Source organism: Loxodonta africana, chromosome 3 (genome assembly GCF_030014295.1).
Source record: "Loxodonta africana isolate mLoxAfr1 chromosome 3, mLoxAfr1.hap2, whole genome shotgun sequence".
Lineage (NCBI taxonomy): Eukaryota > Metazoa > Chordata > Mammalia > Proboscidea > Elephantidae > Loxodonta > Loxodonta africana.
The window spans coordinates 101,470,636-101,486,469 of NC_087344.1; the positions used below are offsets into that span (position 1 = coordinate 101,470,636).

Here is a 15,834-nt window from a genome sequence, read left to right on the forward strand (position 1 = left end):
TTCTCTCAATTGACATATCTGGGTCCTTCCACACGCATCTCAGTTATGTTAAAGGAATATACTATGTATTTTAAAAACCTTGGTTTATTTTGAGTCAAAAGGTGTGTTATTTAGAAAAGGCTACGTCTCCTAAAGATTTGAAAACCATTGATTGCCAATTCCACTTTCCTGTGTCTTTGTTAAAATAAATCCCATAACTCTAAACTTCTAGGCTTTCGTAAATGGTAGGTCTGATTCTTTCATGTTTTGTAAATTATAGGTATGGACCATTAAAATACATTCCTCAGGTTTAGGTAGGCTGTGATGGTGTTATATGGTGTGGTGTTGAATTGCTCAAGAAGCAAAGTTAATAATAACAGTAGTTGACAACCCAAACATTTAACTTCCATTTGCCCTTATGGAAGGCTTTTTTTTTTTTAGTAAAAATTTTTCTCTTCCATTTTCTACTCTTTTTAGCAACTTGCCTTATTACAAAAAGCTTTACACCTAAATATGACTACTCAGGAGTTCTTAATGCCGCCTTTTACTCTATGGGAATGATCATTTTTGTCTCAAGAACATCTTACTGTTGAAGACAGACAAGTAGCTTTTTCTTGTAACAGTGCTAACAGAGAGAGACAGTTTGGAATCTCACTTTGTTGCCACTGGCTTAGTATTGATTAACAGTAAGTCTGTGAAGTTTTGCAAATGCCTGGGCTTACTTATGAGGGAGGAAGCCTGTATGTAACATGTTTTAAGAGCACACTGTACCTGAAGGAGGATTAAATTTTATTGTCTGTGCTGCTCTCTTGTCAGCTTTTCTTTGGAGCCTGCCATAGAAGAGAGAGTAGGACTTAACGGCTGGTGCCAGAAAGCGCAAGCTAATGTGAAAAGAATCCAAGTCTCTGTCTAATCTGTGGGAATCCGCAATGGTTCATAGACAAGGAATAAAGTAATTAAGGCAATGTCAGGGTTGTACAGACAAACATATTTCTACCCATGAAATTTTGGTTTGAGGAAAAATGTGGGAGGGTTATTAGAATTCTCAGAGGTTGAGCTTGGGAAAAACTGCTAGAAACTGTAAGGAGAGATTGCTTTCTTTTCTTTTTCTTTCCTAAAAAAAAAACAAAACATAAAGTTCAAGGTTCTAAGTCTGTGTAGCCACATCTCCCTAGCATCATCTTTTACACGGTTTACCCGGGGTGTTCTAACTAGTTCTTGTTGTTGTATGCCGTTGTTGATTCCAACTCATAGCCACACCATGAGATAGAGTAGAACTTCGCTGTAGGGTTTTCTTGGCTTTAAACTTTGTGGCAGCAGATTGCTAGGTCTTTTTTCCACTGAGTGGCTAGATGGGTTAGAACCACCAACCTTTTTGTTAGCAGCCAAATGCATAACTGTTGAGCCACCAGGGGTCCTTGTCTGACTAGTTCTAACTCCTGTTGTTAGCACGCTGCTACAATATGTATCTCCAAGGCCACCCTATAGTGGATTCTCACATTTAGATCACTTGTTAGATCGTATAAGTCTGTCAACATACATAATAATACAGTAATGATCTTGACCTCTGCAGTCTGGATCAATTCAGCTTTAAAGGAGGATGTATTTTTAATTTAAAAAATATATATATTCAACTGTACTGGATTTTTAACTTTTTTTCTTCAAATGAAAATTGAAAGAGTATTTTAAAGGATGGGGAGGGGGTGCAAATAAGTCAACCACCCTGCCTGACTTGCTTGCTTGCTTTCTTTTAAGGACCTGGGAATGCGATAAATGTAATAAATGGCTGAGCATTTTACCCTTTGGAAATTCTGGTTCTGTTTCTTTAATTGTGACTACTTTGTTTAGAATGTATAGGCAGTGCCATTCTAGCCAAAGAAACCTGATCAAATTCCTTTCCTTCCCATCTTATTTGTATTTTTTGTGAAAAGCCCAAGCGGTGGTTTTAAACAAGTCTGGCCACTTGTTAAAGTTTAAACCAGTTGTGCAGTCCATCCAGAGTGGAGAGTTTTTGACACTCCCTGCTGTTCCTGGCCTAGGGTACTAAAAGTGCTAGACCCCAGAAGCAGCCAATTTTGTAGTGCCTTTTAATATACAAAATTGTATTAACATCAACATGGATACAGATGGATGCACTGCAATAAACTATAACCACTTGAGAAAAGCCTTTATTGACTCTCAAGTAAATAATGCACATTTTAAAGGACCTAAATATGCATTTACATAATGTGCTATAATTTTTTATTGTGTCAACTACTCACACACAAAACACATCCATAAGAGATGTTTTTCTCTGTCAAAAATTTGGACTCATACCATTCTTTGTACATTCTGTTAGCATCATGCCAGGTTCATAATGGTCGTTTCTTTTCTATAGGGCCTCATCTGATGATCTCAAAGTACACTTAATGAATTTTACTGATGTACTGATTTATACCCAACGACACTTTCTAAAATGATTTGAGACAACTTAGGCAAAAACATGGAAATAGTAAAAACATCTAACTGAAGACAAAAGAGAAAAAATAAAAGAGAGAAAAGGAGGGAAAAATTTAGACATTGCTGAAATCTTAACTCTGAGCTTCCAGAGCAAAGGAAGAAAGAAACCTGGTGGATCTTATCGTCCAGTAGGAGTAGTAGGCTATCCAGAGAAATAGTGTGTATTTAATAATATTTACCAGACCTTCGTGATGTCTGTAGCACAACTATTTTCTGTTTAAAGATATTAAAGTGCAGCATCTTAATGACTTATGTCTAGTTTCACAGTGAACTGATGACAGAACCAAAAAGTTAAAGGCAGGAGAAAGTAGGGGTTGTGAAAGATGACCCTTTGAAATGCAGACACAGCAAATGTCTACATTTAAAGTACAGGCTAGATGATTTTCTGGTATTAATTAAGAACTAATTGATCCTCACAAATCAGTCATTGTGGAATTAATTCAGTATAGTGGCCATGTGTTCTTTAGTATGTGTTAAACTTTATGCCACAAGGAAAAGACAAATAGATTGTTTTTAGTAAACTATAATAAACGAACGTCTAAATTTATGTTGTTAATGGTTTCGTTTTACATAATTAATCCTCCCAAAAAGAAAAAAGAGGGCGGCAGGAATGTTTAGTATCAGTGAAGGGGGTGATTCATTGGTCCTGTTGAAATATTTCCTCTCATTTTTCTTTAGTATCAGTTTCTTTTATCTGCCTGATCTTTACTCAAGTGATCTTTCCCTCCCTTGGACAACATGGAGCCCTGGTGGTGCAGTAGTTAATAGCTCAGGCTGCTAACCAAAGGTCATCAGTTCGAATCTACCAGCTACTCCTTGGAAACCCTATGGACCAGTTCTACTCTGTCCTGTAGACTTAGTATTAGTCAGAATTGACTGGAGGGCAGTGGGTTTGGTGATTTGGTTTAGCAGCATACTCTATTGGTGTCACCACCATCTAACAGTCATCACTTTTCGTTGAACACCTGAGGCAATGTCACTTTATCATCAAGGTCTGCTTTCTGCAGGCTCTTGACAGTAGAGTTGCCACCTTTGTATTCGACATGCTAGAAAAGCTGAGTGTATCATTTTGTTTTGTTCAGTATATTCTTGGCCTAGTTTAGGAAATGCTACATTCTAGCTTTAACTAGAAAATATTCTGTCAAATGCAGGGTACTGGGTCAAAGTTTCTTCCTTCCAGCGAGGAGGACCATACCATATTAGTTGAAGAAATTTTTTTTTTTTAAAGCATATAACACAATTTCCAGAGTAAGAGATGACCAGAGCCATTTAACTTTTTGGCTTTTGGGTTTTAGCTCAGAGGTAATAATGGACTGCAAAATTCACTATTCATTGTATGAAGTGTTAAGTTTTTCCAGCTTTCCTGTAAGCTTTCTGGTTCTTTGTCAGAGAAACAAAAGTTTTTATTCTGTATTTATTTGTATAGTTATTTTATTAACTTCTGTACCACTCATTTATTTAATCATCTGTCATTAATTCAACAATTAGTTACTGAGTATCATCAGGTACTGTCCTGGGCATGTGAGAGTGAACAGTTAAGTGGTAGAAAAAGCCATTTACATACTAAGATGGGGAAGACTGAAAGAAGAGCAGGTTTGAAAGGGGAAGGTGACAATTCTAGTTTGGATAAGTTAAGTTCGAGATGCCTCAGTTAATTGTATGATTGAAGGCAAAAGTGTTATTTTGGGCCCAGTGTTACATCCAGAGCTCATAGTAGGAGCTCATGAATATTTATTGGATAGATTGAAGGTTGAATGAGTGGAAGGATTTCAGAGGTCATGTGCAAAACATAGGTTAAACTCTTGTTTCTACTCCGAACCCCCCATTTCTACACTTCAGCAATTACAGATACTCCTCTGAGCCACACCGTCCTAGCCCTTTCAATTATTAGTTAAAAAAAAAAAAAAAAAAAAAACCCAATTCTATGGAGATTTCAGTAGGGAACAAAGAAACTATGGCCAGTGATCAACAGGAATGTATTGGTTTTTACTGCCCTTACCCATGCCAGTGGGATAGTGGAGAAAGGGGAGCCTGTCTTGCTTGAGTTTCTCTTTAGCCTTATGAATCATTCTTGGTATCTTATTCTCCAGAAGTGTGGACATCCTTGTATTTTCTCTTTCCAGGGGCTCCGTTAGTTTAAGGGAGTAAACTGCAAAAAATAAGGAAAGCGGAATACTCTCATCTGCTTTATTTGGGGGACATTTCTCTGGCCCTCATTGAGAAGCAAGAGCTGCTATCTTGGCATTACTTGGTTTGAGTATCTCCAACTCTCCTATATGCTGCTCTTATCCTGCAGCTGGTTTTATCAATCACCCTTTCAATTCAAGGGCAAAATTCCTCTCAGAAAAATTACTAAGCACCTCACATAAGTTTTTTAAATCTAATGTAATCTTCCTCTTGTACAAATGAAATTTAGCATGATTCAAATGTAAGGGAGTAATAGTTGTCTGAGTCGTTTATCAGTTTTTATGGGCAGAAGGCCAGCATTTTAGCAGGGGTCACTGCCCGCTCAGCCTGTGAGTTCCCCCACTCTCACATTTATGCATTTCTGAGTTTGGCTTTGAAATGGCAAAAGAGGTGACATAAACCTTCCATGTAAAGTGAGGCCCCCAAATTGTACAGGTTTGTTAAGTGATCATTTACTACATACTTCAAAAAAATTTCATCCTGAATTAGTCCCTAGAAATTTCCTTGAAAGGGGTATAAGAGCTTTAACAATGAATTATTGTCTATGGATAGCTCAGCATGAAAAAGGGTCCATATGTGCAAACTAGAATTTGTCATATGTAATGTCAGTTAAATCAGGTCTAATCTACCAAATACATTTTTTATTGCCTGCTTCATTAAAAAGGCTCTTAAGGTAATGAATAATCTTCAGCTTCACCAAGGATTATTAATGCCTTTATAACTCACGTCCACTGAAAATAGAAAGACAGCTTGAAACTCTACCCTAATCTAACCTCCATGTTTGTCTTAGCGCCTTGAGGAAGAAAATCTATCAGACCTATCCAGTGTTAAATTCAGTTGCATGAGCAGTAATCTGAATTGGGTCAGGAGAAGAAATAAAGAAGGAAGCTGAATCAGGCAGAGAAGCTATGGCCAAGCAAATTGTTGTCTTCATAACTTCGATGTTTTCTTCTCCTACAGCAAGTCCACACGCAACACCATCGACTCTTCATTTTCCGACATCACCCATTATCCAGCAGCCTGGGCCTTACTTCTCGCACCCAGCCATCCGCTATCACCCTCAGGAGACGCTGAAAGAGTTTGTCCAACTTGTCTGCCCTGATGCTGGTCAGCAGGCTGGACAGGTGGGGTTCCTCAATGTAAGGAAACCTCTTTTTTTCCATTTCTTTAGAAACGTTAACTGAATGTAAAAATAACAAGGAGAGACCTTATGACCATGTGACATTGTGCTCTCATGTTGTGCTGACTGACTGCAGGCAAATGTCATATTTATTCTAGATTGTGGGAAAGTTAACTTACTCCAAGCGTGATTGGCCAGGGTTTAAAAACAGTGTTTGTGCTAAGTTTGCAACTGTCAAGTTTATGAGTATAAATCATCTCAAGGGTGAACTATATAACCTTCTAAGGTCTGTGGGCTGATAATTCCACCTCATGCATTCTAACCCCGGGGCTCATGCAGTTAACAAAATAGAAAGACCAAATGATTTAAAATAATAATTTGGGGTGGTAGAGAGAGGTAGGGGGACGAGGGAGACAGATGTTTCAGATCAACCGAGTTGATATTTTTGAAAAAATACAGTCTTCTAACACTTCAGATCAAGTTGACCAGTACTTGAACTCAAGATGCTAGAAGTACAGTTTATTATGATTTGTTATTTCTGCAAGTAGTTATCTTTTCCACTTATCTTTGTATAAAGTTAAACAGTATTCAATAGCTTCAAATGAATGTGTTCATTTTTTTCTCATATAAACCAAGTAATCACAATTTGAAATAACATTCCAAATGTAAAAGTGATTTGAAATTTTATTTCAAATATAGAACTCAGTGTTGACAATGGATAGCTGCATCCCCAATGATGACGACTACTATTAATAATGATAATAATCATGACTGGCATAAAGCCAAATTTGGTTTTTCTTTTCTCCTAATTAACTGCAAAGGAGCCAGATTAGCCCTAATTATTATTGCCTTATTTAGAATATTACATCGCACTGTTCTACCACCAGTTTTCTTCCCTAGCAGAAATACCTGATTCTGCATATCTGAGCCAGAACAGGCAGCTTTGACTAATGCCTGGTGATGTGTTAGTAGATACATTTCTGTCTAGACAACAAATCAATATGGTGCCTTTCTTCTTTTTGCTTGTGTATTCATTTGTGTGGCTCATTCTAAAGCATTCACTTATAGACTTTTAGCCCACTCAAAAATAACACACAGGCAAGCTTGCTGGCAAGAAAGCACAGCATTCTGGTTGTCAGATGAGATAGTCTTTGAGGAACAATACTAAATATATAAGTGAATGTTGATGGGGGAGTGAGACGGCCTCGGCAGAATTATGAAACTTAAAGGCCTGGACAACGAGATTTCCTTCAGCTGCATTTTGACTCAAGATTACAGCCTACTGTTGTTGGTCGAATAGCGTTACTGAAGTCTGGAAGTACAGTTAGAAAGGCCACTTGCGAAACGATGGGAAAAAAAAAAAGGTGATCACCAGCTTCCAGCATCTGACTTACAAATCCTTCCTTTTTTCTCTTTTTAATAGCTTTGACATCATCCTACATAATTGCCAAACGCTGAGTTTTGCATTTTGATCAAAATTTTATAGGGCTTCATTTAAGGCAGGTCTTTTCATGGGGCTATTTTGAAAAACTTGAAAAGAAAATGGATTTTACTGCTGTCTTCAGAAGGAAACTGTCTTTTGTTAAAGAGCTGTCATTTGCTTGTTGTAACATCAGGCAGCCAAATAAATATGACTCTTATGGCATATGCTTATATAATTTAAATCAAAATTAGAAGTGATATTTTTTCCCTTGCAGAATTCTAACAACAGCTGAATTCTAATGTTTCGGTGCCCGATGTTATACAATATGTGAAAGAAAAATTTTTTTATGTTCACTTAACACATTTATTAAATGTTATATAATATCAGCTTTGAAGGGTGGAAATAAAACATTATTTTTCTATCTCAAGTGCAGGCTTAGGAAACTTCAATATATCTGTGTTAGTAGACGTGATAGAATAATACCACAATCTGTAAAACACTTACATATTAAATAAATATTTAATAACCATGAGGATGATGGTAAGGGTAACAGTTAATGCAGAATTGAAACAGTCCAAACAAGATTAGTTTACCCTGATGACAAATCCAGAGTGACCACGGAAGGTCATTTTACGGAACCAGGTACAAAAAAGGACAACACAGTTCAAGAGATAAGTTTAGGAACCATTGAGTCGGAGAGTTTAAGAGTGAATTTTATGGAATGCCTTAAGAACAAAACCCAACAATTCTTCAGCTGTATCGTCCTATGGAAGAATTTAACCAGATAGAATACTTAATTTACATGAAAGGCATCTAATGAACCATTTGTTTTCAGAAACAGCTAACGGTTGATGTCTGTTTCTTCTTTTCCTCGTGTGTGTTTTGTTTTCTTCCATCCTCGCAGCCCAATGGGAGCAGCCAAGGCAAGGTGCACAACCCATTCCTTCCCACCCCAATGTTGCCACCGCCACCGCCACCACCGATGGCCAGGCCTGTGCCTCTGCCGGTGCCAGACACAAAGCCTCCAACCACGTCAACAGAAGGAGGTGCAGCCTCTCCCACCTCACCAAGTAAGTATGACTGAGACAAGGCGCCGGTCACTTACAAAGCTCTACTCACTCGAGTCTGCAGCTTAGCTTTGTCTGGTGCCATATAGGCTCTAGCAGTAGGCACAGCTCCCCAGTGACAGTTGTAGCAGAACTGACACCAGAATCAAAGTGAACACCACTCTTGGATACAATTAACTACAACAGATGTTGAAACGACTGGTGTTTGGGTGGATAAGATGGTAAACTACATGCCCATAACTGGAATCAAGATATGAACTATTGAATATGGCATATTATTTGAGTGGCTAAGAATGCTATCTTCATGATCATCAAACAAAATCTGGTTACATGGATTCTTGTTAGCAAAAAGTTCCTCATACTTCTGTAGAGTCCTGCCTTCCAGGAACTTAAAGTCCAAGAGGAATGCACTTAATGAGATATACAGGTTATACAACTCATACATCAAACAGGAAAAAAAAATGTTCAGATCAAAGTATCAATTCAAAGGTGTGTACACTGAACACTTGCCAAGAATAAGAGCTGGGAAGAAGATCAGAGCAGGTAGCCATGGCAGTTGCGTGGCTAGGCTGGGCAAGGGGTGGAGATAGAGGGTAGAATTGGATGGAAAGAGAAAAGAATTCTTGGCTCCTTGAGTAGTCTGGGAACACTTAATCAGAGAATACAGAGTTTCAGAACTTTTTTAGATAATGGGAATGATTACTTGATGAACTTGAGAGAAAATAATTCTCCAGATATTTCCTGATATTTTAGAGATGGTAAGGAGATAGAAATAGCTTGAACACACAGCCATTGCTTTTATTAGTGCCTGGAACAATGACAAAAAAAGTAATGACTAGAGGCAGAGTACCTAGATGATGGATGGACTGCCTGCCCTTGATAGATGGTATGATGAAAACCTTCCCTAAAGCTTTAGAGAGGGATCAGGGTATAAGAAAGGCAAACAACTATGGCAGGGACCCTAAAAAGAGTCTTCAAGACTGTCTTCAGTGGAAGTGAGACTGGAAGCAAGGAATCTACTGAGGAAAAGACTAGACCAGAAAATAAGTGTTAAGGTAGAGAACTTGTGCAGCAATTGCAGGAGTTGAATTGTGTGGGGGGCGGTGGGGGGGGTGTGTGTAGGGTTATAGACATAGCATTGAGCTCGGACAGCCGTTTAGGTAAGTATAGTGAGGGAAGGTTCTGAACCTCTCAGATTCTTTACTTTGAGTGTCGGAGAGAAAGGGCCAAAGTGGAAAGATGAGTCGCTCTGTTTCTACTGTGTTCATTAGGTTTCACTCTGGGGACACTAAATCCAAAATCTCCAGAGTATCTCAGGGACACATATCTGAGGGTGAGCTTTGGGTCATCTAGTATTTTTGCATTTTGATAATACATACAGATATGAGTGACATTGTGCATAGATTCTATATTGATAGCAAAAAGATTAAGAGTCCAGGAATAGTTATAGGCAGACCTGCTTTTCTTAGTAAGAGGTGGTTCAACGCGTGCCAACGAAGGAGAAAACCCTTGAGTATCCAGTGGACATAGGAAACAAACTAGACTTGGTCTATGGATCTTGGGAGCTCTGAGAAGTAGATACTCATAAATGTGTCCTGCTTATTGCGTTTTTATGTAACATCTTCAAAAAAGTCAGAAAAACTACTGGCTCCAAGCTCTACTTAATCTCTTCACTGGGGATATTGGCTCACATGTTGACAGAGGCATGCTAATTGTGCCCTGCACACGCCTCTGCAGACTACTTTTCTGTTCCTCTGCTTTCTATACAGACATTGTCATAGTCCTTTAAAAGCTTTGTGATAACATGCATCCCATTTTATGTAAACATATTCTCATTTCCACTATCAATGTCTCCCACATTCTTAGTGGGTTTTCCAGTAATGAGGAAGGAACTCTGCCAAGTCACTGTGGATGCATGGAAAAAGCATGTGTGGCTTAAGAAGTCTAAATTCCCACCTTTTAAATTATTAGCTGCGCTTCTCTTCAAATCACGGTTTCCTCATCTTTAAAAGGCAGGTGATAACATCTACCTAGTAGTTTGTATGAAATCAGCTACAAAGAGTAGCCCACCAAATACATTTGGACATTTTATTATCTACGAAAATTCATACCTAGTGAAGTCCCCAGGCATGAGTAATGATGAAATGGGTCTGTTGGAGATGTAGAAGTTGCTCAACCGCTGAATCAGGTTGATGTCTTTGAGTCCATAGTCTGGGCTCTAATTCATAGACTGAACCAAATGCCTTGTATAAGAAGATATCTGTCCTTCCTCTTGTGTCCAGCCTCACTTTGTCAGCATTATGGGGTAGTCTTTTGAGTGATACAACTTACATGATTGCATGTCAGTGAGAACACTGTTTGAAGGTTTGGGGAAGAAGGAGAATATCAGGAGAGAGGCCCAGCGTTTGATACTGGTAATTTAATACTTTTTGAATCATAGAATTCTAGGAAGGAAAACAAAACAAAACATTCTACTGGTGGCATGGAAAATTTTTATCATTATACGTTTTAGCCCTGGTTGCTGGACTTTCCTGGGGTGTGCTGAATTGCGCAGGAATATGTTATTTCACAGCAATTTATCACCTTACCGTTATCTACTTTGTAAAGAAGACATTGATGGGGGGGAGAAATGTGATGTGTGGCATAGAAGAGGTCTTTCAGAAATCTTAAAGCCCGCTAGTCCTTGTTGCAAGGGTATTTTAAGAGCCTCTACAAAAAAAAAAAAAAATCAATTTCTATGCCTTGATCTCTGAACTAATTGATAAATAAAATACAAGAGAAAATCAAATGAGAGACTACAGTATCACCTTCACTATTAGGAAATATGGGTATAGCTATAGGCAAGTGAATCCCCAAGTTACACAGATGTATCTACTAATTACTAGTGAGGGACCACCACAGGCTTTCCTGTGCAGGGCCTGCCCTCCTGTGTAAAACTGAAGGCATAGAGGTGTAGTTGGCTGTGGGTTTCTTGCCAGCATCTCTCTCCCTAAGAGAAACAGGTGAGGAAGGGAAAGGACTAGTCACCACATCCTGTTTCTCCTTCCAAACTCTTCAATCTAGAGAGGAGTAAGTGAGAGAGTGGAGAGAGGCCAGGAGTGTATGCTAGGGACAAATATCAGGAGTGAAGTAAAAAAAAAATACTTCTATAATTCAAAGGCATCAATTCTTCTTCGGTCTTCCTTATTCATTGTACACTTTTTGGTTGGGATACAGGATATTAAGTTGTAATCCCCCTTCTAAAGAAATTTGGGATTTCTTGAGGGAGATACCTGGTACAGAGGAACTTCATAGGGAACAACAGTGGGACAAAAGCATGCACAGGTGCTCCAGGAGGACATGCCCAGTCTTCGGGCTTCAGGTACAGATTTTCTGGAGAAGGTGACTTTAAAGCTATTCATAACATTCTAGTGTTTTAAGTCGGAGAGAGAGGGTAGAACTTTTCTTGAGAAACCAGCTGAGGTGCCTAAAATTGGATTACCCCTGTATAAAAATTTAGGGAAAAACTATGATTTCATAAATTATGTGCTTTCTTAGACATTAAAGCCACAAGACGGTGAGATCCTGTTATCTTTGTCAATTTATTAGCGCTAAGGAAGCTTTAGGAAGGAGAAACATCATGACAGGGTATTAAGTACAATGTTCAGCATTGGAACAGTATGTCCAAAGTTAAGGCTTTTTAAAATACACAAGTTGTGTAACCTACGGCAACCTTTTCTGCTTAGGGGGTTGAGATGACTTGCGATAAAATAAGATCTTAAAAATAAAATTAGGAAATCATGCCAAGCATCTCCGATATGACCAACATTCTGAACCTCAGTCCCATCATCACAAACTGCTCTACTCACTCCCATAGGCAGATTGTCAGGATGAACTGGAGTGAGAGATGTGCTGTGCTGTGCTGTGCTGTGCTGTGCTGTGCTGTGCTGTGCTGTGCTGTGCTGTGCTGTGCTGTGCTGTGCTGTGCTGTGCTGTAGACAGTTAAAAGTCCAAGGCATCATTTTTAATATCCTCTTCTAATGAAATACAAATGGGATGCCACCCTAAAGCAGTGCATAGATTTTTTAGCTAATCAGTTGTCTCTGGCTCTAATACTAAACTTTGCAGCTATGGCTGCAAAGGGAGAAGACAATTTTCATCCCTATGAAAAAAATATATTTAATGGGAAAAGTCCTTACCAGCAACCTAGAAAATAGTGTGGTGGGGGAATAACAGTTTCATTCTCTCTTAAGAAGAAGTTTCATATTGTTGATTTGTATGGAGAAAAAAAAAAATTTTTTTTTTTTTTTTTTATGGAGAAAGGTTGATATGCCATGCCAGGTCTCTTTAAGATACTATGACATGTAGGAAGGATAACCTGTAGAGTAATTCTCAATGTCTGTGTTCCATTCCCTCTGATTACCTTTGCAGGCTTAGATGCGCACTGATACAAGGAATCCCTGGGTAGTGCGTACTGTTAACATGCTTGGCTGCTGACTGGAAGATTGGAGGTTCCAGTCTACCCAGAGGCACGATCTGCTTCCAAAAATTAGCCATTGAAGCATAGTTCTATTCTGACATACATGGGGTTGCCATGAATACAGTCAATGATGGTAACTGGCTAGTGGTTTGAGAGAGTATAACTTTATCCTTCTATTCAGTAAATATTTGTTGAGCAGCAACTATGAGTCAAGCACTCTTCTGAGTGCTTTGATTCAAAGAAGAACAAAGGAGATAAAAATTTCCTGACTTTTGAGAGCTTTTATTCTAGGAAGGGGGGAGAGGCAATAAACAAAATGATATGTATAAAAAGTAGAATGTAAGATGGTGATTAGTGCTATGTAGAAAAATGAAGCAAAGAGGGGTTGGGAGTAGTGACAGGGGGATACAATTATAAATAGGGCCAGAGAAGGCCTGTCTGAGAAGGGGGAATTTGGACAAAGACTTGTAGGAGGTGAGAGGGTGAGCCAGGAGACTAGAAGGGAAGAGCTTTCCAAGCAGAAGGAATTGCTAGTACAAAGGCAGCCTGGCATGTTGGAGGAACAGTCCAGAAGCCAGTATGATAACAGAGTGCGCAAGAGGTGAGGTCAGAGAGGTAATGACCAGGAGCTTGAGCATGGGGGAGAATACAAGTTCTGATAGCCCATCATGAGGACTTACTCTGAGTGAGATGGAGAGCAGATGAGCGACACTACCCAGGTCTTAACAGAAACACTCTGAGGCTCTGTTGAAAATAGATTTCAGAGACAAGAATGAAAGCAGGCAGACTAGTTTAGGGGCTATTTTTTTTTTAATCAATATTTATAACGAGTGTCTTCTATGTGCCAGCCACTGCTCTAGGCACGAGGGATATAAAAGAGACAAAATCCTTTGCCCTTGTGGAGCTTGCATTCTAGTGGGAGGGTGCAGATAATAGACAACATGAAAATAAATTATCAAGTATGTTAGGGGCCAGGACACACAGTGGAGAAATCTAAAACAAGGAGGGGAGGCTGTTGGAATGATCTAGGCAAACGGAACTAATGACTCCACCAAAGAGCGGCCCATAGAGGTGGTGAGAAGTTGTCAGGTTCCTGATATTTTTTAAAGGAATGGGCTGGAAAAACAAAAAAAGGAAATCAACAATGACACCTAGTTTTTTGACCGGAAAAACTGGAAGGATGGAGTTGGTGTAAACTGAGATGGAAGATGTCAGGAGGAGCAGATCTAGAGTGTGGAAGAGCAGAAGTTTGGTTTGAGATGCTGAGACTAATCATAATAACAGCCTACCTATTGTAGCTCTCTGTAGTTTCCTGAGTTTTTCCACATACATCATCACATCTAATCGGGAAGGGGCTCCTTTTCATACATGTAAATAATGAATGACTATCCCCAAGAGTCCTGACCACAACAGTGTAGGAGTAGAAGAAATCTCTCATTATGTTTGGGCCTCCTTGTGGTACAGTAATTCAAAATACGCTGTTCTTTCTTATGTAAAGTCTAATTTTTATATAGCAGGTTGAGATCATACTATAAAAATTGGCTTTCCCAGAAAAAACATTGGCATCATAACCTAGTATTATCATGGAAAGGAAAACAATTTTTTAAAATTGTGATGGTAGGTAAAACATGCATATTTTCCTTTTAATTAATTAGGAACACAAAAACTCAATTTAAAAATGCATAAAAGATTCATAAACATCTTTCTCCATGCCTCTTTAGCTAGGAATTTTGATTTTTTTTAATTGAAATTCTCTTTAAAATAGAATCATGCAATATCAAGGTCCTTTATTATTTATTTTTATAACTCAAATGAATTTTGTACATATTCATCATATGAATGAATATAAACCTATTAACTAAGAACGTAATAATCTGGGACTGGGATGAAAATTTTCTATTATAATAATTAACATATGTTAATTGCTTTTTGGTTAGCAAAGGCCTTTACGTATATATATTATCTCATTCTGTCTTCCTAAGAGTCCTGTGAGGTTGGATTTTATAGATGAGGAAACTGAAATGAGAAAGTAGAGGCTACTTTCCCAAGATTATTGTCTCATCATAGCTTAATGGCGACTCAAACAAAGGCCTTCCTGTGTTCTTTCTACTTCCTTGTGCTGTAACTGAACAAATAAGCAACACGACATGAGTTTTGGTTACCGGGGAGCCAACACTACCTGCTCATGTCTGAAATTAATGAGAAGGACAAATTATTCAGTTTTTACTAATTTATTATATACTTTTCCCACTGTTTTATATGAACAATGTCATTTAATTCTCACAATAATCCTATGAAATAAATATTTCTGTAACCCTAATTTTATACATGAGAAAAACAAGACAGAGTGATGAGGTAACTTTCTTGAGGCTACTCACCAAAGAGTTGTAGAGTCATGATTCACGCTTGAACACCTTGAACCTGGAGTTTATACGCTTCACCATAGCATCCTATGAGTATCTTCACTTTAGCTGAAAACTTTCATTTCCTTGCAGTGAAAAATATAGAAGATATTAGTAGTCACTTATACTTTAGTATGAATTGGCTTCTGTTACTGAGAGTAGATCTTATTAGCAGGGAAAAGGAAGAGAGCAGAAGATACAAGGAGAGAGTAAATAACAGCAAAAGGTACAAAATAGAAGATGTGGATAAAGGCAGATTTCCTTTCCTTCCCAGGGCTCTCCAGAGGCAGGACTGATGATGAATGCCTAGAAAAATTACTTCCTGAGTTATCATCAAAATAATGTCAGATCTCATTTTCACCAACTCTTTTTTTTAAGTGTATGATACATTGTTTTAATCGGTAATTGAATTTATAGTAATTCAGTGACTATTATGTCATGTTTACACAATTTTTAGATGACATAAGGACCATGTTTCCTGTTTCAGAGAAGAATCAATGGGTAATTATAATAAATAGTAAAATAAAAATGAGTTAGTGACCTCCTTTTACAAAACACTTTTTCATTACTGATGTCTGGACTACTCCATTGATTTTTTTTTTTTTTACTTTTTAAATTTGCATTTAGTAAAACTCAGTCTTCGGGGTACAGTTCTGAGATTTTACACATCATAGTTTCTTGAAACCTTGTAACCACCA

The 15,834-nt window shown here is 38.2% G+C and overlaps 1 protein-coding gene across 4 annotated transcripts in view; it reads left to right on the forward strand.

Annotated features, from left to right (window-relative positions):
• NFIA (nuclear factor I A) overlaps positions 1-15,834 on the forward strand; it is a 418,368-nt gene that overhangs the window by 350,946 nt on the left and 51,588 nt on the right. For 3 of the 4 annotated variants that reach the window (XM_023549533.2, XM_010591225.3, XM_003411049.4), the window contains exons 8-9: positions 5,626-5,804; positions 8,113-8,278. In XM_023549533.2, the coding sequence (XP_023405301.1) occupies positions 5,626-5,804; positions 8,113-8,278 (345 nt within the window). The remainder of the gene's footprint in view (positions 1-5,625; positions 5,805-8,112; positions 8,279-15,834) is intronic. The other variant, XM_064282053.1, reaches the window with a different exon arrangement.